Source organism: Piliocolobus tephrosceles, chromosome 3, assembly GCF_002776525.5.
Source record: "Piliocolobus tephrosceles isolate RC106 chromosome 3, ASM277652v3, whole genome shotgun sequence".
NCBI classification, from domain to species: Eukaryota; Metazoa; Chordata; class Mammalia; order Primates; family Cercopithecidae; genus Piliocolobus; species Piliocolobus tephrosceles.
Window position 1 is genome coordinate 7,042,259 of NC_045436.1, and position 24,831 is coordinate 7,067,089.

A 24,831-nucleotide genomic window follows, 5' to 3' on the forward strand; every position below is an offset into this window, starting at 1 on the left:
CTGCAACACCTTTGCCTGTGAGCCTTTTTGTTTTTTTGTTATCCTAGACCTTTCTGGCTCACCTCTTGTAGTCTCTATCTGTACTCCCTCCCTAGGTGATCTCCCCCAGTGCTTTATATTTACATGCGAATGACTCCCAAATTTACCTCTTTAGTTTCAACCTCTTTCCTGGACTCCACTCTTCCGTGTCTACTTCTACCCTCAAAGACTTTTGTCCAAGTCACCAAAATTTCTCCTGTGGACAACTGAAGTTGCTTCCTAACTGGTCTCCTTGTTTCCACCCTTGCCCAATATAGAATACTCTCAGCACAGAAGTTCCTTAAAGGAGGAAATCAGTGAGTGTTACTGCTCTGCTTAGACACCTTCAATGGCTTCCAATTCTCGAAGAGCTATTTTCGCCATGGTCTTCAATGCTTGTGATTTATTGACTGCTGCTTTCACTCCAGCCGTGCCATCTGTCCTTTTTGCCACTCCTTGAACAAGCCAAAAATCCCCTTCTATTTTCAGGGCTTGTTCTTTTACTTGCTTAAAGTTTGTGCTGAAATGTCACCTTATTGAAGAGATTTCCTCAAACTCTACTACATAAGATCATACCTCTATCCACTATCCCCTGCTTTATTATTTTTTGTAAGTCTCATCGCAACCTGACGTATTTCTGTTGACTGCCTCTCTCCACTCATGAGTTGGGAAGCTCAGTCAGAGCAGATACCTCATCTGAGTGGTTTACTGCTTTGTTCCCACATAGCAGCACCTGATACAGAACAGGTGTTCAATACATATCTGGAGAGTGAATATGACAAAGCTGCTATGTGCTAGTGTATTTTAATGACTCAGATTTTTCCTTACCTCTTTACGAATACAGTCTATTATTATTCTACACATATTTTTGAAACATGGTCTCACTCCTGGCGCCCAGGCTGGAGTGCAGTGGGACTCATGGTTCTTGCAGCCTTGACCTCCCTGGGCTGAAGTGATCCTCCCACCTCTGCCTCCTGAGTAGCTGGGACTACAGGTGCATGCCATCACACCTGGCTAATTTTTTGTATATTTTGTAGACACAGGGTTTTGTCATGTTGCCCAGGTTGGTCTCAGATTCCTGGGCTCAATCCATCCTCCTGCCTTGGCCTCCCAAAGTGCTGGAATTATAGTAGTGAGCCACACCGTCTGGCAAAGTCCATTATCATTATACCTAATGTCCTGCTTGTAAGATCTGAAAGTTATTTCTAACTGGAAACATGTGGGATGGAACACAATCCTCTGATGTTTCAGGAGATGAAACGAATGGGGAACGCATGGCTATTCCTTAGAAAGTTATATTAATGAATATTTTCTGTCAAAACTACCTTTTCCAAAACACTTTTTACTTACAACAATAATTAAACAGTAAGTTATTGAGACTAATAGCCATGTGCAATAGTGAGTGGTGTCAGTAGCACTTGGTACGATGTCAGTCAAGCTGTCAGGTACATTCAGACACTAAAGTTTTTTTTCAATAAATAAATAAATGAGCAAAGACATTATTAGTGATTGAGTTGAAGCTATATTTTCATTTGACTATTACTAATAAATATGTAAGATATATCCTGAAGAAAAAGTATTTTGTTTGAGTAGATCTTTGAGAAATAACTAGATAAGCCAGGCGCGTTGGCTCACGCCTGTAATCCCAGCACTTTGGGAGGTGTGCGGATCATGAGGTCAGGAGATCGAGACCATCCTGGCTAACAGGGTGAAACCCCGTCTCTACTAAAAATACAAAGATTAGCCGGGCGTGGTGGCGGGCGCCTGTAGTCCCAGCTACTTGGGAGGCTGAGGCAGGAGAATGGCATGAACCCAGGAGGTGGAGCTTGCAGTGAGCTGAGATCACGCCACTGCACTCCAGCCTGGGTGACACAGCAAGACTCCATCTCAAAAAAAAAAAAAAAGAAAGAAATAACTAGATATCCTACTATAACAATAGCTACTCTAGGACATACACACACACTATAATTCATTCTATAGAATTACTCAAAGATAACACTGGAATTCTATAATCCATGCTTTTTCTTTCTTTTTTTTTTTTTTTGAGACAGGGTCTCACTGTGTTGCCCAGGCTGGAGTGCAGTAGTGCGATCTCAGCTTACTGCAAGCTCTGCCTCCCTGGTTCAAGTGATTCTCCTGCCTCAGCCTCCCAAGTAGCTGGGACTACAGGCGCTCATCACCATGCCTGGCTAATTTTTTTTTTTATTTTTAGTAGAGATGGGATTTTATTATGGTGGCCAGGCTGATCTTGAACTCCTGACCTCATGATCTGCCTGCCTCGGCCTCCCAAAATGCTGGGATTACAGGTGTAAGCCACTGTGCCTGGCCTCTATAACCTATTTTAAGATTCTCTGGCAAAACATGATCTGAAGATCTTGTAGTTACAGGTACTGCCTGTGAGAATATTTTACCTGTGTTTCGGGAATGATGGGACTGTCTTCAGGAGAAGATCTGAAAAAGGTGGATAAAGGTGATGACACAATGATGGGATTTGGCCTCACGAATCCACTCAGATCACAGCTGGGAATGTCATTCTCTTCTTTCTTCATGACGAGGGTATCCATCACATAAAAGACATTCCACGGAATCCACACAGTATGATACTGAGTGAGGAATGGGGATCGTTCAAATACCAAAGTGAGAGAGGCCCCACCATTTGCCACCAAGTCAAACCTAAGAAAAAACAAAGTCTGCTTAGTGAATTGTCTGGATCCCACAGAACTACCAACACACCTCTCCTTAAGTTAATATGCTTTGTAAGGAAAATCAACTTTTTCTCCCAACTTTTATATGAAATAGTTTCAGATCTATAGGAATATTCCCAGAGTTATACAATACATACTCATATGACCCATGTGTATTCACCAAGTTCACCAACTTTTTTTTCAAATTTGCTTTCCATGGACTCTTGTTTAGACATTATAAAATATTACCCGTAAAGATTTCAACATGCATCTGCTGAGACCAAGAGTATTCTCCCACAAAACTACAGTACTATCACCATGCCTTAGAAAATAAAATCAACTTTTGAAGAAGTATGTGCGTATATGACTTTAAATCTCTGCCATATGTACTGTCACAAGTTTCTAGAGTCTAAAAGTTGCTGCATTTCCACATTAAAAAGGACAATCAAATATGACAGTGGTACAGGAAGATCTAGTTTTTATATTTCAAATCCTTCAGAGACAGTTTGATGGGGACTAACTCACATTCCATCCTGGCGGGTAATAGTATATCCATATTCTGGGTAATGGAAAAACGAGACATTTACTCCAATAAGTGGAGTTCCATCAGCAGTCAGTACTTGGCCTCTGATGACAGATGCAAGGCTGTTGGAAAAGTAGAAGAATGAGAATGAACATCTGTCTTTTCAGGCCAACATTATCATGATTTATAGATAATTCAACCTAAGGATAAAATAACACTATTCTATGCAATCAATCGTTATTCACAAAAACCACACCTGAAAGACTCCCAAGACAATGTCCCTTTTAATTCAGTGTAATTCATATTCTCTAAATGCCTTCTGTTTATCCTGGGTTTTAATTTGTGGCAATCTGTTTTTTGGAGTGTTATCAAGACCAATAATTTAGAGATGAATTTTTAAAATGATAAACTCTGTGCTTTTTTCATAAGTCATATACATGGTGCTCACATGAAGAAAAGTAGACTTTCCAATTAATTCTGAGGCAATCAGTAAATCTTCAGGGACCAAGAAGTATAAGATTTAAGGGGGCAATAAGGAACATTTGTACAACAACTTTTAATCAACTGCTGGCTATAACTGCATTAATGCTGTTAAATTACTGCAGACCCAGGAGTTCTGGCGTAAATCATCTTCTTTTGCTCAGTGAGACACAAGACACCTGCTTTCACTTACTGGTTTATTTTCAGGTCATTACTGCTCTGTAAAGCACCAGTCAAACAGCTTATGCAATCTTACTGCCATGCCGTCAGCAGTTCCATTACATTAATTCATAATTTATATCATTTAGTGAGCTCAGCTAAAAAAAAAAAAAAGGGCACTTCTGTTTTGCCTTTCGGGGTCTTTTCATTGCTTCTTTTGAAACATTTCCAACTATGCCAACAAAATCAACTAGTTAAATGAAGATTTATTGACTCTTTAATGTAATGTCCTGTTATGTCTCAGGCACTGAAATTCACAAAGTATGTGAACTGTGTTAAAAATGCTTGAAATGCAAAGTTTGGTGAGGACTTTGCAGAAAGAGGAAAAACTGTATTTAAAAAACAGCACTTTCCTCAAGCTCACAGTCATGAGTATTTCACATAAAGTATATGTAACTGTTGAAAACATCATTACAAATCTACAAACAGAAAAGAAGCATTAACCTCTTATTGAAAGGACTTTCTCCAGGTATAACATGGGTGCTATCAGATCCGATAAGAAAACTGACTCGATCATAAAAGGATTTGGCAGCTTGCTGAGAAGGCGACTGAAGGCTTTGGCTAATGATGTCCTGAGGATCCGGCAGGCCCCGACAATAGGGTTGATTCTGGCAGGAACTCTGTAGGCAGCAGTCGGGATCCATGCAGTCAATGAGTCCATCTGTAGAGAGAAATGTTCCCCAATAAGGGAATTTTCCTTTTGATGCCATAATGTAGAATCTGTTTTGTTTCTTGACTGTTTTTTTTTCACATCAAGTGATTTTCCACTGACTATCTGATAGTAATTGCTACGAGGCATACTTTTTGAAACCAGAAGAAATAGAAATACAACACAGTCATATGCCACATAATGACAGACCGCATATAAAAGGGTGGTCCCATAGATAATAATACTGTATTTCTACGGTACCTTTTCTATGTTTAGATACACAAATACCACCGTGTTACAACTGCCTCAGTATTCAGTAGAGTAACACACTGTACAGATGAGTAGCCTAGAAGTGTAGTAGGCTGTGTCATCTAGATTTGCGTTCAGTGCACACCACGATGCTCCCACCATGATGAAATTGCCTGACAACACCTATCTCAGAACATATCCCCATCATTCCGTGACATATAAATCTACTTGCATCTGCGTTCACGGAGAGTAAATACTTGGATTAGAGATGGCTGAAAAGAATCATATACTGTTTGTTCTGAGTAAGAAATAAAAAATTAGTGACTAGAACAATCTATTAGTAGTAGTATGAAGGCATATGGATTAGTTATAAGTCAAGCTACTCGAATATCCTATATTTTAGAGACAATGCACTAGGAGTTAGCACAGTGTGTATGGTAAATAGGAATCTATGTAGGATGAAGCTCTAAAATTTGGGAGAGGGTCAGAAAGTGAAGTTTATGAAGTGCAGCAAACACAAATCAACATAAAATGAATGAGACTAGCCAAACACCTTTCAATAAAATAGCTCTACTGGCCGGTGTAGTGGCTCATGCCTGTAATCCCAGCACTTTTGGGAGGCTGAGGCAGGCATATCACCTGAGGTCAGGAGCTCGAGACCAGCCTGGCCAACATGGTGAAATCCCATCTCTAAAATTAGCCAGGTGTGGTGGCAGGTGCCTGTAGTCCCAGCTACTCAGGAGGCTGAAGCAGGAGAATCACTTGAACCCAGGAGGTGGAGGTTGTAGTGAGCCGAGATTGCACCACTGCACTCCAGCCTGGGCAACAGAGCACAACTCTGTCTCAACAACAACAAACAACAACAACAACAACAAGAAATAGCTCTTCTGAGGAAGGTTAAGTGTGTTCCAGATAAAATCAGGCATATCCCAAATTTTAAACAAGAGCCTGGACTCCTAGAATATACCGACTAAAATGGAGGTATTAATTAAAATGTGGTAAATGTAAATCGGCCATAATATTAGAAATAATAAGAAATCCATCATGAAAAACTGACCTATAGTATTGATGACATAAAAGGAATAATGGATGAGAAGAATTTGCCAGTGCTTTCTCCAGGAACATCAAAAGGAAACTACACTCAATGGCCCGTGTAAGTATTCTGTTTAAAAGTTATAACCATCCATTAGCAGTTGAGTGTTTCAAGTTATGACCATTTGATAGCATTATCCTTTAAGGTCAGGCTTTACTGACCAGTTGAAAAACATGAATTTTTTTTTTTTTTTGACTGAGTCTTCTTCTGTCACCCAGGCTGGAGTGTAGTGGCATGATCTCAGCTCACTGCAACCTCTGCCTAACTCGTTCAAGTGATTCTCCTGCCTCAGCCTCCTGAGTAGCTGGGACTACAGGCACCTGCCACCATGCCTGGCTAATTATTGTATTTTTAGTAGAGATGGGGTCTCCCCATTTTGGCCAGGCTGGTCTCGAACTCCAGACCTCAAGTGATCCACCTGCCTAGGCCTCTCAAAGTGCTGGGATTATAGGCTCGGCCACTGAGCCCAGCTGAAGACTGAATTTTTATCTCCTTGGTTATTACATTTATTGGTATTGATTAATAAAATTATCAGTTTCTGAAGACTTTAATCTTAGGAGAACTGACAAAATAGTTTTAAAATCTTCCAACTGAAGTATCAAGTCTGGGTGTGACTCTATGATAGGAAGCTCAGCTGAAAATATCTAGATGACCATTATGTTTTATTTACACAATTAAAAAAAAAGTCTTTTCTTTTTTTAAAAAAAAAACTATACTAGCCACTGATTTACATTAGGCTATTCTTATTAATAGAATATTAGCTTGCCCCTTCATTATCTGACAGCAAACTGAGATAAAAGAAAACAGACAAAGTTGAATTAAATTGCCCAGTCTAAAAGGCAGGTCAGCAACAACACAGGTAAGGTAAGAAACAGGATGTGAAGAGGCCTGGCTCAGCACGTCATTTTGGCCATCTGAAAAAGACACGTAGTGGACACTGTTCTTACCCGGACCCGTTTCCCTTTCCCTGGGCAAGAGATGAAACTTTTTGTTTGCGTATCCGGCCTTCCCCACCTCTCAGGCCATGTGCATAATCTTCACTTCGTGTTTGGTTCAGAAATGTACAGGTGACCTAACATGTCTAACAAGAGTGAATTTCAGGAACAATCTAAAAAGAGATTCTTACCCCTCAACCAGGCTTGATCTGTGAGGCTGTGTGGCTGGGATTGCTGCAGCCACCTTGCTGCCGTTATAGAAGCTGCTGGGAATGGAGTCATCCCCAGGCAAGCAGAGCAAGGGCTGGAGGAAAAACTAACAGGTCAGACACAGACACAAAAACCTTTGAGGTTTTTGCCATAAGCTGCATTTGACCTCCTGGGCTTTTTAGTTATAGAAATGAAGGCATTCCCTTTTTCCTTAAGTCTGTTTGAATTAAATTTTCTGTCACCTGAAATTGACAGAGACCTAGCTTATCCAGAGACAGTAACTAAAAATCTCTTCACTAAGTTGGGGGAGTGGGGAAAGGCTTAATAAGTGAATACCTGAATTAAATTTATGAAGTTGGACTCTTTTCACACTAATAGTTTAAGTTTTTTATAACCATAATTTCCATACACATGTAAATGTGTGGGTCAGGATTTCTGATAAGCAGATCTGATGACACAAGGTTTCCTGATGATAGTATATGTATTTTCATGTCTGTTATATTTCTAAGATAATGAGTTGTTAATCATTTGAAACTGCATGTTTATTTCTCTGGAAAAAACTAAAATCATGTTTTAAGATAATCAAGCCGGGCGTAGTAGCTCACACCTGTAATTCCAGCACTTTGGGAGGCTGAGGCGGGTGGATCACCTGAGGTAAGGAATTCGAGATCAGCCTGGCCAACATGGTGAAACCCCATCTCTACTAAAAATACAAAAAAATTAGAGGGGCATGGTGGTGGGTGCCTGTAATCCCAGCTACTTGGGAGGCTGAGGCAGGAGAATTGCTTGAACCCAGGAGGCGGAGGTTGCAGTGAGCCGAGATCGCACCACTGCACTTCAGTCTGGGTGACAGAGCAAGACTCCATCTCAAAGCAAAAAAAAAAAAAAGAAAATCAAATGAAACTGAATTTGGAAATTTCATATAAATTTATCAAAATATTACTTTCCTAGGCAAAAGGGCATGAAGATGAAAAATGCATAAACATTTCTCAATATTTCTAGTGGAAGAAAGACAACAGTATGCTGTTGGCTTATTTTTCATGACGATATATAATAATAATGTAAAACATTTTTCCTCCCTCTCTCTAAAAGAAATAGAAGCATAGTTGTTAAGACTTGGACTTCTGAAATAGTAGACTGTAGACCTACTGCTCCCATATCATTTCTGGCTTCAAAAAAACAATTAGCCAGGCACAGTGGCTCACGCCTGTGATCCCAGCACTTTGGGAGGCCAAGATGGGAGGATCACTTGAGCCCAGTAATTCAAGACAGGCCTGGGCAACATAGCGAGACCCTATCTCTACAAAAAGTTAGAAAACTTAGCCAGGTACGGTGGTGTGTACCTGAAGTCCCAGCTATTTGGGAGGCTGGGGTGGGAGGATCACTTGAGCCCAGGAGTTCGAGGCTGCAGTGAAGGATGATCCCACCGCTGTGCTCCAGCCTGGGTGACAGGGAGAGAACCTGTTTCAAAAAAAAAAAAAAAATAAAATAACAAAAACCCAAAATAACAAACAAACGAAAAAATTTTAAAAACTTTAACCTTTGCATCCCAATCATAGTTATATGCTGATGTTTATGGGGAATCTTTCAAATGTGTTTTATGATATGGTACCTTTAGTTCTTACTTGATGGATTTAGAATGGGTGCATATGCTTGGGAGAGTAACACTACAAATGTCTGATATTCTTGCAGGTTTTCTCTTGTAGTCATTCTTCAACAAAAGTAGGAAAGACTCAACAGGAAAAGTATTTCCAAATATTATATTTTATCTCCATTAATCTGGTAAATTAAGGGTTACGTGCTCCTTACCCTCTTCTCCCCCGCCATAATGCTCCCACAGTGACTTCCCTTAGGCAATAGATGGTACAGTTGCCAAAGAGGAATGCTCAAATTTAGTCATTCATCTTTGTTTATAAAAAGCAAATGTACATCTGGCATGTAGTCTGCAGGTCATAAAACTGCATGAGATTGACACTTTCTGAACTAATCAGTTGGAAATGCATTTTTACAAGCCTCTCTGCTAACATCAATCAGAGAAAGAATCTCATTTTCAACAGCCAAGGTGCAGGGACACACTGTTTGTTATTTTTCTGCAGAGTTTTTATCAGTAACTTGCCCAAGCAAGTGACGGATGGTTATGAATCTGGCTTCCTATAACTTGAGAAAACATTTTTCATTTTTTGGTCTGTATTTACACAGCAGCTAAGGCTACCTAGTATAACTAAGTTGATTACCCACTTGCCCAAATGTATAGTGTAGTAAAATTGTCTTTGTGGAATAGCTTTTCAAAAATCATCGAGATTCCATTTGAGTTTCAGGGATATTAGGTTGGTTTAAATTTACATTGGTATAGAAGCCATATCTAATAGCATTAATCATAAAAATCTACATAAATCAGAAATGCTCAAAACCCGCTGAATAATAATAGCTGCAGTGATCAGTTAAGAGCCTGTCTTTCTTCCGTTCAGGCTTTGTAATCTACGTGGTACTCTGATGTAAACTAGATCATACTGTTTATGCTTCCCTCCGCTCAGTCCGTAATATTATTGCTCTTGTTAGCTTTTCTGTCCATTATTTTTAAATATGCTCTTGTCTTTCTTTGTGCATTTTCACTGGTCTTTTACAGTGGCTGGCAAAGTTATTTTGTAGAGCCAAAGAGTAAATACATTCGGCTTTGTGGGCCATATAGTCTCTACGGCAACTGTTCAACTCTGCCTTCAATATGTCAATGAATGGGTGTGAATGTGTTCCAATAAAACTATTAAGAAAATCAGGCTTTGGCTCAGAGGCCACAGTGTGCCAACCCCTGGTCCCGCTTCAAGGTCTCTATCCTGTCCTATTTCCTATTCTTCTTTACATCACTCTTGATTTTTTTTTCCTGGCAAATTTAAACAATATACATTTTGTTGGATTATTAAAACTCTTAACTAAAGGTCTTTTCCTAGGTTACCTTCTATGCTGGCTTTACGCTGCTTGTCAATGCTCTCACTTTCTTCTTTCAAGGAGCTATGGATATTTTTATTTGTTTTTCAGAATCTTGGTTTACAGACTGGATAAAAAGTCATGAATTTTCTTTTTTACTCAAATGATAATTGATACCCACTGTCCTTCCCCACAGTATTTGGTACTTCCCCCCACACCTCAACCTCCAAGTTTCAAGTCTGAGTTAGAAATTCCCATGTAATATTTTATTTGTGCAATTCAGAATTTTAAAAGTATACAGGTGTAACTTTTGTTATTCTTTTCAGTCACATTCTGTAATATGCATGAAACAAACTGAAATATGCATTCATTTCTGGATTGGGATCATGCTAGGTTTTCCACACATTCTTGGTTGTCTACATTAGTGCTCTCCTGGTGACTTCGGACCTCATGTTCACATCATTTCAATGCTAATCATTAAAATGCTTCCTTTACTTGGTCTCCATTGCCTTTTGAGTAAAGTCACAACTCCTTAACATGGCTTATAGACCTTTCACCATATTCATTTCCTCTGCCTGGAGATCTCTAACCTTCTCTCTTACTTCTCCATATAGCCCTCAATTCCTTCAGCCCTCAACTCCAGGCTGGTCATTCTCCTGAACTGCAAAGCCACCAACTGCCTTCAAGATATCTGGCTTGGATATTGCACAGGCATCTAAAGCTTAACATGTGTAATACGATTTAACATGTCTGTATGTGATCTTCTCCTCCAAACACGCTGCTGTTCAACTTCCTATTTCAATGAATGGTTCCACCATCCACCCCACTCAGCTTCTCAAAGTAGAAACCTGAATGTTATCCTTGACTCCCCGTCTCTTCCTTTTTTCTCCACCTAATCAAGCATCAGCTGCTTTTCTTCATCTCACATCTTTCTTGAATCAGTCTTTCTTTCTCTTTCCCCGAAACTACCCATCAGGCCACCATGGTCCTCTTTTGACAAATTCCTAACAACAGTGTGTTTTCCCAGGTTCCAGTCTTGCCCCAACTATCCATTCTTTACATGTTAGCCAGAGTAACCTTATAGAAACCAAATCTGATCACTTCACTTCTCTGGCTAAAATGCTTCCTTTACTTGGTCTCCATTGCCTTCTGAGTAAAGTCACAACTCCTTAACATGGCTTATAGACCTTTCACCATATTCATTTCCTCTGCCTGGAGATCTCTAACCTTCTCTCTTACTTCTTCATATAGCCCTCAATTCCTTCAGCAGTCATCTCAGACAACTGTCTCATTAAGCTCCTTGAGGCTCATCTAGTTCGCTATCCATCCCTACTGTCGTATCCCCAGAAACTGGCACACTTGCTGGCGCCACGTAGGCACTTAATACATTTGCTCAATGAAGGAAAAACTGAATTAAGTTCTTAAAGATTGTTAATTGTAAACAGTTAAAAAGGCTTAGAAGCATAAGAGAGATGCCCCGTTTTCCGTCTATCATGCTTTCCCTACCCTCAGACACTACGCTAATCCTTGGATTCCTCTTTCTTTTTTACTCCAATAGGTACTTAAAAATGTTCTTGATTAATTGAATATTAAGCAATCCACAGAATTATAAAAAGTATTAGAAGAAATTACATGAAATCCTATATATAATACTGTCTAATCTCAGAAAGGCTCTATTTAGGAAGACATGTAACCCAGAAGTCATGACTAAAAAGATAAACCTCAGACAAATTTATGCCATATCAACTGAAAACTTCTGCATGCACCATAAATTACAAAGTTAAAAGACAAGTGAAAACCTGGGATAAAATATTTGCAACACACCTAACAAAGAATAAGTGGAAAATATAAAGAAGTCCTAAGAGTTAAAAAGAAAGTATCAAGCAGCTCAATAGAAAAAAAAAAAGGAGGGAAATAAATAAGCAATTAGCAAAAAAAAAAAAAAAAAAAAAAAAAAAGAAATAAATATAAAGATCATCAATCTAACTAGTAATTAGGAAAATGCAAATTAAAACAATAAAAATGGGGTCATTTTCATTCATCAGACAAAATTAATATTTTTCATTTTGTTGAACATTTTTGTTTACTTACAATGATTACATATAGACTATAAACACCCTCAGATTGATGAAGTGTACAGTGATGAAACCTACTTGCAAAGCAATCGAGCAGTAGCTATCAAAATTAAAAATTAAAATACCTTTTGAACCAGCAAGTTCATCTCTAAAAATCCATCCTAAAGAAATATTTGTACATTTACACAAAGATTCATATGCAGATACACAATCACACCCACACACAAATTTGCTACAGATTTGTCTCTATACAAAGAGCAAAAAAATTACAATTAAATTATCAGTGTAGCAGTGGTGAAATTAATTAGTATACCATGTTTCTGTTGTAAAGAATGAGATGGGCCTATATGTATGGGCATGAAAGTCTCTAAGATATTGTCCTTAGAAGAATCAAATTTAGAACAGTATTTATTTAAGTTTAATAACATAAATGTGCATATGAATTCACTGAGGAAAAAGTAGAAAGATGCTCACCAAGTTACCGATGGTGGCTAACTCTTCTGACAATGAGAGTGTAGTTATCTGTGTACCAGGACTACTAATAATACCCCTTGCCTTAATGCAGGGGTTCTTAACCTGGAGAGACGTGGAGCCTGGAGGCCTGTTTCTAAAGAGATGCCATGCAGTGCCCACGTCTACATTCTTAAGCTTCAGGTGGCAGCTGATGGCCATAGGTGTAAAACAGAGGGGAGACGTTTAGGCCGGGCGTGGTGGCTCATGCTTGTAATCCCAGCACTCTGGCAGGCCTAGGTGGGTGGATCACCTGAGGTCAGGAGTTCGAGGCCAGCTTGGCCAATGTGGTGAAACCCCGTCTCTACTAAAAATACAAAAATTAGACGGGCCTGGTGGCGAGCGCCTGTAATTCCAGTTACAGGAGAATTGCTTGAACCTGGGAGGCAGAGGTTGCAGTGAGCTGAGACTGCACTGTTGCACTCCAGCCTGGGCAACAAGAGTGAGACTCCGTCTCAAAAAAAAGAGGGGAGACTTTTAGTGACAACCCGTGTGGCTCTGATTTTCCTCTTCTTCTAAAACCCAGTAAGATGCAGGGGTTAAACCTTATGTTCCTTGAGTCCTAGCAGGAAGCTACTGAAGTCCTTTGCTTTACAGGGCATAAGCTGGATGTTTCTCCCCCAGAATGGGATTCACTATCCTCTAAAGATTCTGTGGATAGAAAAAGGGTTCAGAGTAAGCTGCATCTCCTCCTTCCTTTAGATAGGATCCAGCAGAGTCTTTCAAACTAACAGTAATTTCCCCCCAAACCATCATCTACCTGAATCACACAGCGTGATGCTCTAAGACTCTGAGCACCACTCTATGTCTGGTAATATCTGGATTCATTTTGGGAACTACTTGTGATCTCTTGTAATTTTTTCCTTTTTTCTTTTTGTTTTTTTTGAGACGGAGTCTTGCTCTGTCGCCCAGGCTGGAGTGCAGTGGCCGGATCTCGGCTCACTGCAAGCTCCGCCTCCCGGGTTCCCGCCATTCTCCTGCCTCAGCCTCCTGAGTAGCTGGGACTACAGGCGCCGCCACCACGCCCGGCTAGTTTTTTGTATTTTTTAGTAGAGACGGGGTTTCACCGTGTTAGCCAGGATGGTCTCAATCTCCTGACCTCGTGATCCGCCCGTCTTGGCCTCCCAAAGTGCTGGGATTACAGGCTTGAGCCACCGTCTTTTTTTGTTTTAAACTCCCTCTCCCCACTTCCTTTCCAGTGCTGTTTCCTGCCATTTCATTATTTTTTATTTTTAAATCTGTTTTTAGAGAACGTAATAGTCCATCTTCCTGCAAGATTTTCAAAAATTCTATTTTCTAACGTTTCCTTATTTTCATTTAGCAATCTACAAATACCGATCTCTCCATTCATTACACTTATTCTCATGTTTACGTTAATACTTCATCCATTTGTTTTCAATCCTTCACGCCCCTTTTCTACTGACAGCACATTCCTACTTTTCCTTGCAGTTTGTGTGTGTGTGTGTGTGTGTGTGTGTGTGTGTGTGTGAGACACGGCCTCACTCTTTTACCAAGGCTGGAGTGCAGTGTCGCGATCATGGCTCACTGAAGCCTTGACCTCCCCAGGCTCAGGTAATCCTTCCACCTCAGCCTCCTGAGTAGCTGGGACTACAGGCGTGTGCCACCACGCCCAGCTGATTTTTATATTTTTTGTAGAGATGGGGTCTTGCTATGTTGGCCAGGCTGATATCAAACTCCTGGGCTCAAGTAATCCACCCACCTCAGCCTCCCCAAGTGGTAGGATTATAGGTATGAGCCACTGCACCCAGCTTTCTTGCAGTTTCAATTGTATTTTTGCTTCTTTTGCTTATTCATCTAATTATTTATTTGTTATTTCTTTCTTATTTTTCAATAACCTCAGTTGACTTATACTTTCTTCTCAACTGTCATCAGCCCCTACAGACTTGGAAAAAAATAGCCTGTTTTAGGTATATCTTCCTGATATACCCCAACAAAGTAATAATTCTAAAGGATAAAAGATAACTCTAGGCCTGGCGCAGTGGCTCACACCTGTAATCCCAGCACTTTGGGAGGCTCGGGGTGGCGGGGGGGGGGGGGGGGGGGTGGATCACGAGGTCAGGAGTTCGAGACCATCCTGGCCAACATAGTGAAACACTGTCTCTACTAAAAATACAAAAATTAGCGGGGCGTGGTGGTGGGCGCCTGTAGTCCCAGCTACTCGGGAGGCTGAGGCATGAGAATCACTTGAACCTGGAGGTGGAGGTTGCAGTGAGCCGAGATAGCACCACTGCACTCCAGCCTGGGAGACAGAGCGAGACTCTGTCTCAAAAAAAAAAGAAAAAGAAAAAAAGGGAACTCTTTGTTTACTGGTATTCTTCTTGGAAGGAGTTATGCTTTGGTATTCCACCATTCTTGCAAAAAGTTTAGTATGAATCTTTTAAAGTCATTCTTGTGCCCTCAACCAGCCAGTCTCCAGGAGAGGGCTTGAGTCTCATGCTTCAGGTACCCACAGGGGAGCTGGCCACTGGAGGACGAGACAGGGATGCGAGGTGTCAAAGGAAACTGACTAGATCTCCCTCTGGAGAAGATGGGAGCATGGTAATGACTGCCAGGGACAATGCATTGTGGAGAACTCATCTTGTTAAAAAAGTATCTTAAGTTTCCATAGAGCTAGAATTATCTCTGGCAAGCTATTGCCTTTTGGTGCTTGCATAGTGAGACCATCATTTGGAGAGCTATTTAAAGTCAAGCAACCCCTTGCTGAATGAGAGTCTTCGCAGCAGGCTAAATAAAAGCAATGATGCTTTTAAAAGTATATGGGGAGAACGAGATAGCTGCTTGCTAATCTTGGGCACAAAAAGCACATCAGAGGTTCAGCACTGGTATTCTTGTCAAGTCAAAAGGCGATACCTTGGCAAGGAAGGAGGAGACAGAGAGAAGATTCCTTCTGAAAGTGACAGTCCATCAGCATGTGGACGAGTTCCTGCAGTACACGGTCTGACTGCACTAACACTGAATGCTATGGAGAGCTATTCTTATTCCTATAGTAGACTGTTTTTCTGCCTACCCAGCATCCAAGCCCCTTTCTTCTGGTGACAGCACTTCAGTTTTCCTTTAGGCAGGTGACCTAATTCAGACCAATGAGAGTCAGGCCCAGGCCCAGGCCCAGGCCCAGGCCCAGGCCACACACAACCATGAGGAAAGGTGTCTTCTTTGTGGTGGAGTTATTAGGAAGAGAAACGTAGACTCAGAGCTAGTGTTGGCCTTTTTGGGGAAGAGATGGCCTGAGAATGATTCTAAGGTAGAAGAAAGCAGAGTTAACAGACGAATATACCTAAGGTTCTAGTGTCATCATTTGAACACCTGGGTGCAACTGTATCTGAATTTTTTAGTGATATAAGCTAATACTATTTTTTACATGTAATAATGTTTGAGCTCAACTTCTCACATGTGCGACCAGGGTCTTTCCTGGTAAGAATGGTCGAGTGGTCGAGTAGAACCTTCAAGAAAGGTTTTCCTGTTGAGGGGGAGTGGAAGTCCGTGGTAGGTTCCCTGTGAGACAGGGCAGACTCCAACGCGAATGGCCGGTGAGAAGAGGTACTCGAGGAACTGAAGACTGTGGTGAACTGTCTTAAACCCCACTCCAGATTGCACGTCCTTCAGGAGTGAGCAGCTCCCACCTCTTCACCTTCCTATTCTCTGGTCTCAGCAACTTCATGATCAGAGTGTTCTGGGATATGAGCAACAAATGGCTCAATTTAGGGGACTGTTGTCTTTATAAGTAAAGTTGGAGTTGAAGAAGAAAGATTTACAAGCCACGTGTAGGTACTGGTGATCATTTGCTTTAAAAGCTTTCTCAACTAGGATAGGACAGCAACTAGTTGCTCCCAAGATGTCTACATGCCCCATCTGGTGAGGTTATCCACAATTATCTGGTCCAGTGAGAACTGTTTCTGATTTCCACGGTGTGATTTAAAACTCTAGTAATCCATTGCTTGCCTTTGTCAAAATGATCTGCTCCCAAAGCCCCTATTTAGTACTTGGAGCCGGATTTGAGAAGCAGATGAGGGGGATACCTTGTTGATTTCAGAGAGAGTGGAGATCTTTGTCAGGGCCCTTATTATGGGTAACAGATTGCCCTTAGCTCTGAAAAGCTACAGTTACCCAGCACACATGACAGCTGTTTGTTTGAAAAGAAACAAGGGCCTATTGGAAAGCAGCACAGGTGTTAAAAGTGGCTGAAGATAAGTTGCCCCCATCTACGTTCTTCCTATTCCTCATAAAGAATTCCCTTCTAAAGCAGCTTTTTACAGATAAAGGGGAACAGATATACATAAAGGCAAGGAGGAACACCTATTTAGGGAGATTCAGGTGTTTAAAATCTTTGGCATTCAACAGCGGTGATGAGGCAAACCTGACTGGGTGAAGTAAAATAAATTTTGCAAGGGAAGGAAGATGCTCGCTTAAGAAGATATTTCAAGATCTCCCTATATGATGGATGTCTTTTCTAAAATTTTTTGATACTTCTTTTTTTTTTTTTTTTTGAGGCGGAGTCTCGCTCTGTCACCCGGACTAGAGTGCAGTGGCCGGATCTCAGCTCACTGCAAGCTCCGCCTCCCGGGTTCCCGCCATTCTCCTGCCTCAGCCTCCCGAGTAGCTGAGACTACAGGCGCCCGCCACCTCGCCCGGCTAGTTTTTTTGTATTTTTAGTAGAGACGGGGTTTCACCGTGTTAGCCAGGATGGTCTCGATCCTCTGACCTCGTGATCCGCCCGTCTCGGCCTCCCAAAGTGCTGGGATTACAGGCTTGAGCCACCGCACCCGGCCTGATACTTCTTCTTTAGTTCCGGGAATGGTACACAAAATAGAAACACTGTGTTCTATAAAATTGCTCAAACCATAGTAGCTATTTATTGGAAGTGTTCAATTTCTGACTAGGGCCACACTGGACTCTTCACCCTCTCCTCCTGAGTTACTTAATATGCTAAATCAAGTTACTTAGCTACTCTCTGGATGAGTCACCATTTTGATACCAAACTTAGACAATGGATCTATAACACTACAGTCAGTCACCATATATCCTAGAATTTCAGTCTAATAAAATCCAGTCTAGGTCTAAATAAGGACTGGATTTATAGTTCTTAAACACTCTGTTAGACTGTCTTCATATAATTGACATCCTTCATTGCCATCTTTTGTGTGTTGATTTGGGGTTTGGTGTGAAAAATACTGTTTTTAGACATGTAGCTTATGCTTAAGTTCAAAGAACCCACTGACTTAGGTTATAAAGCATCCAGGTTACAATCGCAGGGCATAAGAAGGCTGGCACTGAGATTTCTTCTTAGAAGATCAGCAAAATTAGGTTAGGGGCAGGAATACAAATTATGTGAGATAAGCAGAGAATCCGCAGGAGGTCTTCTGTCAGCTCAGATTTCCCCTCCGAGAGGGGAGCCTTAGAGATAGCATAGTTTCGTGCTAATCAGAATAAACAAAGGGGAATGAGGCCAATTCACAGTTGATAAATTTTGAGCAAAAGAAAAAACCTCTTTAGCTGATAACAATACTAAAGAGTTGATTAGCCCCTAAATTAGTTGGCAGTGTCCCTGCAGACTTGGTCCTGCAGCCCGCTTCCCTCTGAGAGACTCTGTAACCTCCTCAATGCAATCTTCTCTTAGAAGTAAAATCTGAACTATAAGATCAAGGAGAAAGAGCAGCTCTCCTTCCTCCCTAGGCAATAGCAACAACGGAGTAGGGGGTTCTTCGGGGGAAAGTAACGAAGACAGGTGCCATCTGTACTGTGGTTTTGAGAGGATTAATGCTGCCATGTCTATAAAGCACACGGTTAAGAGGAGTCAGGGGCAACAAGGTATTACTAAGCAGGAAAAGCTGAGCGGAAAGCAAAGGCTTTAGCTCAGAATTTGCGGCTCAAGTTTCTTGACAGTCCAAGAGAAAACAGTGAATAGTCTGCTAGAAACTAAAGGAGAGAATTGCAGTGCCTTGTCAGAAGGATAAGGCACAAATAACATTTGCTTTGAGAATGACTGTCAGCCCAGGCTTGTGTGTGTGTGTGTGTGTGTGTGTGTGTGTCTGTGTGTGTGTGTGTGTTTTGGGTTGGAAGGGAGGTTGAGGGGTTGGTTCTGGTCGCTCTGCTTCCTACAGAATAGTAGTTGAGGCCCTCTATAGGTATAGAAAAGTAAAGGCTATTCAAGCTTCTCTGACAACCTTCTATGAAGTTCACTTAGTCGAGATGAGCACTTTTGAAAGCAAAAGAAGGAAAACTGGATAATACTAGCTGCTACTTAGAGCAGGGTCTGTGCCTGGCAATATGCTACATACTTCACATACATTTTCTCAATCCTTTCAAAAACTCTTTTATTGCTACTTTATAGATGCAACAATTGAGGTTAAAGTGATTATAAATTTTGTCTGAGGTCACATAATTACTACATGGTTCAGTGAAGATCTGTGTGCTCCAAAACCTACACTCTAACCCATGCTTTATCGTACATGTGTACAGTCTCAAAACGAGCAGGGAGAATGGCTGGGGCTGGTGGAGTGGTAGGGGAACACAACCTAACCCACAGGGCAAGTGTCCATGGAGCCCCGTAGAGGAACTACAGCCCTCCTAAAAATGCAGTGCTAAAGCTATGTCAAAACTGAACAGCTGGCCGGGCACGGGGGCTCACGCCTGTAATCCCAGCACTTTGGAGGCTGAGGTGGGCAGATCACCTGAGGTTGGGAGTTCGGGACCAGCCTGACCAACATGGAGAAACCTTGTCTCTATTAAAGACACAAAATTTGCCAGGCATGGTGGCTCATGCCTGTAATCCCAGCCACTTGGGAGGCTGAGGCAGGAGAATCACTTGAACCCAGGAGGCAAAGGTTGTGGTGAGCCGAGATCACGCCATTGCAGTCCAGCCTGGGCAACAAGAATGAAACTCCATCTCAGAAAACAAAATAAGGCTGGGCGTGGTGGCTCATGCCTGTAATCCCAGCACTTCGGGAGGCCGAGGCGGGCGGATCACGAGGTCAGGAGATCAAGACCACGGTGAAACCCCGTCTCTACTAAAAAATGCAAAAAATTAGCCAGGTGCAGTGGACCTGGCCTGTACTCCCAGCTACTCGGGAGGCTGAGGCCGGAGAACGGTGTGAACCCGGGAAGCGGAGCTTGCAGTGAGCTGAGATCGCGCCACTGCACTCCAGCCTGGGCGACAGAGCTAGACTCTGTCTCAGAACAAAACAAAACAAAACAGAACAGCTATCAGACCCAACTATTCCATCCCTGGAGAGGTAATCACCAACTCTCACTCTATTCCCTGAAATTAGAATAGAGTACATGGAGGCTGAGCTCAGCGGGGAAAATAATAATTATTCTTAACCAAGGGCTTCAACTAGGTGGAATCTCACCATCTTTTTAAGCAAGCATCAAGTTAAGGATAAAATGTCACTAGAGTACAGCTTCCAGGGGACTGTTCTCTGTTACTGTTTTGTTTTTTTCCATCCATGCCTTTCAACAGAAGAGGCTGGAACATTCTTTGCATCTTTTGGAATGTTAGTTATTAAAACACTGCTTTGGAGCTCCCAATTCACAGAGCCCTAAATACTGTGGTTGAGGAGAAGTCACCTGGGGACCAGGAAAAGGAACAGAGAACAATGGACATGACGCAGTAGCTTGGTTACCACCTTGCCTTTTCCCTGAACGATAATAATCTTGCATTTGTTTCAGGAAAAATGGAGAGCAAAATCATTCCATCAGCACTCATACATTTTTCAACCAATCGAATCTATGGGGATCACGGTTTTTTTTTTTTTTTTTTGGCACCGGGTATCTATGTACTCACTGTCACTTATGAACCTGTGCTCTGGCACAGACTCGTGTCCATGCTCAGCATTTCTCACCTCCTTCATTGTCCTTGCTATCTGTACAGAGAGTCTCCATGGCTACATCACAGCCCGCTCCTCTCCATCCAGGCTGGCACACACAATGCCAGCCATTTTGGTCCAGGGTACATCTTCCATTGCTGTTGCACAGACCAGGACAACCCTCTGTCGAGACAAAGAAGGAAAACACCAGTGATTTGAGTAGTGAGTTTTTGTACCTAAAATAAACAGATAAGGGACACTTAGTGGGAACAGGCCTTTATAAACAGCACAAATACTGTAATTGCACATGGATAGAAACAGCAACATTATCTATGCAATCTAATTCTTATCCAAGTGGCATCTTTGATTGGCCTGACCCTTGAGACACCACTTACCTGTGCAGGACAGAAATATATGCAACGATCCACTAAATAGTTGCAGGCCAGACAAAATTAACTTACATTTTTTTCTCTTTAGCAAAGCAACAAGGTATATTGTGTGGTGTGGAAAAGCATCTCAACAAAATAATTTCAGAATCCCTTGTCTAGATTTGTAATCTGTTTTAAACATTACTGGTCATTTATCAGGACATGCCTTCTTAAAACACCTTGTTGCTTAAAAAAATTCCCTCAAGCTCCAAAAGCATGAAAGTGGGTATAAGGATATGAATGATGTTAAAAAGAGAACATTAATTTTATCTGGCCTCAGAGTTGCCGTATATTCATGTGAAATTACAGTGCATTAAATAATTGCACAAAGTATAGGCCAGTATTAATGACTATACTTTATGCCAAGAGTACATTCCTTGTCACAGAATAAGCAAAGCCCAGGAAATAGTGAAGCAGCTTAGCATCTATTCTAACAAACATTAGGATTCAGGCTGCATACGGATGGGACAGGACCGACAGGATTTCCAACTAAATGTAATAGCTGTGCATATTGGATTACTTAGGACGGACAAAATGAAATACCATAAGGACCACAATAAAACATTGATAGACTGAACAAAAACACGGTAGTGACGTGCTTCAAGACAGATAGCGAAGAGTGGTATTTTGTGACAATCTCCCTAAGGCTTTTATGCTGTTACCTTTATATCCTATCTTGTCTGCTTTTATGGGCAAGGAGGGAAAATTTGGGAAACAATTAAAATAATTTAATATATCCAAAATCTATAATTGTTTCAGTCTAACATGACATTTAAAAAAAACAATTTTTGCCACTTCCTACTGATGATATCTGGCATGCAGCCAATGTGATCTGTTTATGAGGATGACACTTGGGTAGATTCTGGTGTCCTTGTTTATGAGTGTGATATGACACTGACAGAAGCGAGGAGAGAAATGCTCTAAAATTCTAAGACTAACTGGCTATTCATCAGATCTCTGTGGACACAGCTATTTATAATTTGGTGTCAAACATATTAATAAAAACACTTGCTACAGCAATTGGGTTTGTTTTGCAGCTTCTTATCATTTGAATGCTACTACTGTTCCAGGGACAAAATTTAAGGGAACAATCTGTTTTTAAAGATGTTTATTTTAAGTCTGTGTTAGAAGAATTATTCATGTATTGGTGTCCCCTCCTCCACTGTGGAACGTGAAAAGAAAATATCGTAAAGAGACATTCTGTCTCTTAAGATCAGAGTTAACAGAAAGAAGACTATTTTGACTGTCTCCCATGGCAGAGTACAATGAAATAACACTTATGGATACCATCAGGTCAGGAAGAGATTAATTTTGCTGCTTCTTTTCGTTCAGACAATTACCGTCTGTATTTATGGATTATTCAATAAATAAAAGGTGAATCTTCTTGATGGATGTGTTTTTTTGTTTTGTTTTTAATGAAAACGCAAGGTTGAATTGCCCCACTGACAAGGAGGTGCGGCAGCTGACTGACTGCACGTAAGATTTGGTATATGAAAGCCTGGATATTGCCATGAATATTTTCATATTCTAATGAAAAGCACAAACAAGGAATAGAAAGTAGGTAATCTGAGGAGAAAGGGAAGGGGAATTTTCTCTTCTGAAAAAACTTTTTCCATCTATTTCTACGGTAACTGAAGATGTGAGAATCTGCTGTTTTCTGCTGAACAAGGTAATCAGTTCTTTTTTTATAGAATGTACAGTATTTATAGCTTTTAAAAAATAACAAAACATAAATTATGATATCACATATATTTTGAAACATTCAGGAAAAAACCAAAGAAGTTTCCATATGAAATAAATGAGATTTCTCTCAACATGTTAACCAGAATCTTCTTTAGATTGACAATTTCTTATTCTGTGATAAGAGTATTTGTGATTCTTTAGTTTAGAATTTAAAGCTCATTAAGCTGAATTGCCAACAATGAAGATCTTAAAGCAAAAAGAAAGAAAGAAATAAAGATAGAAAAAAAACCCCAAAACCAAAAAACAGCAAATATACCATTATCTTCAGTTTCTGGTTCTAGAGAAAACGCTTTTACAAAGGAATGAAATCTGTCATAACCCAAAATTATAAAAATGAGACACAGACATTTAAGTCTCAATACTTTAAATCCAAGGCATTTTACATAATTTAAGTCTGATTTGTAATTTACAAAAATATGCATGGAAAACAGTCTATTGTCAAACCTAGTGATACACAGTTATATATAGATATACATGTAGATATGTCAACAAAGAGCAAGTATACAGTACCTTTAACTATCTTATCCAAATAGTGAGCTTGGGAAATTAAAAAGGAAAAAAGAACAGACAGACATTTCAGAAGTGTCACATGGGACAAGAAAATTTTCAGAATTTACATGCAAATTGAGTAGCTGCAGCTGACATAAGACTCACATCACACGACAGAGATGCACTTCGTATCTCCTAAAAATGCAGTCTATTCACGTTTTTAGCAAATGCAGTCATGATTCCAGGAAATACTCAGCATTTTCAACTAACTGAACTAACACCACTTTTCACAGATTCTTTGGAATGCACTCTACTCTCGTCATTTTCAACATTCTCCTTTATAATGGCTGAGCAGGACAAATGGAATCAATTCTTTATTCTTAAAGAACTTTGGAAATTTACAACTATGAGATCTACAAATAATGAAACTTTAAAAGTTAATAAATAAGCAAAAAGAAGAAAGAAATTGAGACTCTTGAGCAAATGTAATATATTGACGTTATATTTGCAAAAGGCACATACAAGTTCTTTAGAAAATGATTACCCAGTATCTCTTGACTGCAAGCCAGATAATGATTTATCACATATATAGCCCATGAGGAAACAGGGACTACTGTAAGATCCTGTTTATTTTCAGAAACCTACCGGAATAGGCTCTTTTTTCTCACAAAAGGTGTGTAGGAACAGTCAAGACTAAGACTGAATCTTTTTCTGTACCTGTACCTGCCCCTGTCCACTTGTTTCATGAGAATACAATTAGGCTATATCTTTCCCCTTGAACTGAGACATAAATGCCTCCCTCATTGTAGAGACCTAATATATTCTTAATAAGCCTCCCATCTCCTCGCTTTGTCAAAATTCATACATCTTTAATGATCTAAAATTGTGTTTCAAAGATGCTTATGTTGATTGGTTTTCACTACTGACATATGCAAGTGGTAGCAGAACTCCTAACAGAATGATGGAAACTGTAACTTTCAGTTGGGCCACTCAGGTGTGGTGGTTCTGTCATGTGTGTAAACAGAACTGTATATGGTTTTGACACATCTGTACTGTGTATATGAAAGGATTCTTCACTTTGCCACAGGATTCTATTAGAGGCATTTGAATTGCCTTTAAAAATAAGCATGTTTACAGCTAATTGATAATATGATGCAAGAAAAATTACGGTGAAGAAGATATGGTGTTAGGTACTACTCTGAAATTATAATAAAAATAATTTACCTTTAAAAAAAAATTGTTATTTATTTATTTATTTTTTGAGACGGAGTCTTGCCCTGTCGCCCAGGCTGGAGTGCAGTTGTGCAATCTCGGCTCACTGCAAGCTCCGCCTCCTGGGTTCACACCATTCTCCTGCCTCAGCCTCCTGAGTAGCTGGGACAACAGGCGCCCACCACCATGCCTGGCTAATTTTTTTGTATTTTAGTAGAGATGGGGTTTCACTGTGTTAGCCAGGATGGTCTCAATGTCCTGACTTCGTGATCTGCCTGCCTCGGCCTCCCAAAGTGCTGGGATTACAGGCGTGAGCCACTGTGTCCGGCAATAATTTACCTTTTAAACATTAAAATAAAAATGTATTATTGCATAACCGTCATATAATTTCTTTATAATTCCTTCTATATGCTATATACTTTACATGCCATATAAACTAGTAGAGCCCTGTAATAGCTCTATTGATGATCTGAACATAAAGAAAGTGCCATCAAAACTTCTGGAGTGTCTGATTCTCATAGGGTAGTATTTCTATGGAACTTCTCAGTTTACAAAAATGAATAACGCTG

General features: G+C 40.5%; 1 protein-coding gene across 2 annotated transcripts in view; it reads right to left on the reverse strand.

Moving 5' to 3' along the window:
- The window catches only part of TENM3 (teneurin transmembrane protein 3), a 470,182-nt gene that overhangs the window by 61,321 nt on the left and 384,030 nt on the right, over positions 1–24,831 (reverse strand). For both annotated transcript variants that reach the window (XM_023221030.1, XM_031935298.1), the window contains exons 12-15: positions 20,427–20,573; positions 4,369–4,585; positions 3,228–3,347; positions 2,430–2,691 (exon numbers count right to left, since the gene is read on the reverse strand). In XM_023221030.1, the coding sequence (XP_023076798.1) occupies positions 2,430–2,691; positions 3,228–3,347; positions 4,369–4,585; positions 20,427–20,573 (746 nt within the window). The remainder of the gene's footprint in view (positions 1–2,429; positions 2,692–3,227; positions 3,348–4,368; positions 4,586–20,426; positions 20,574–24,831) is intronic.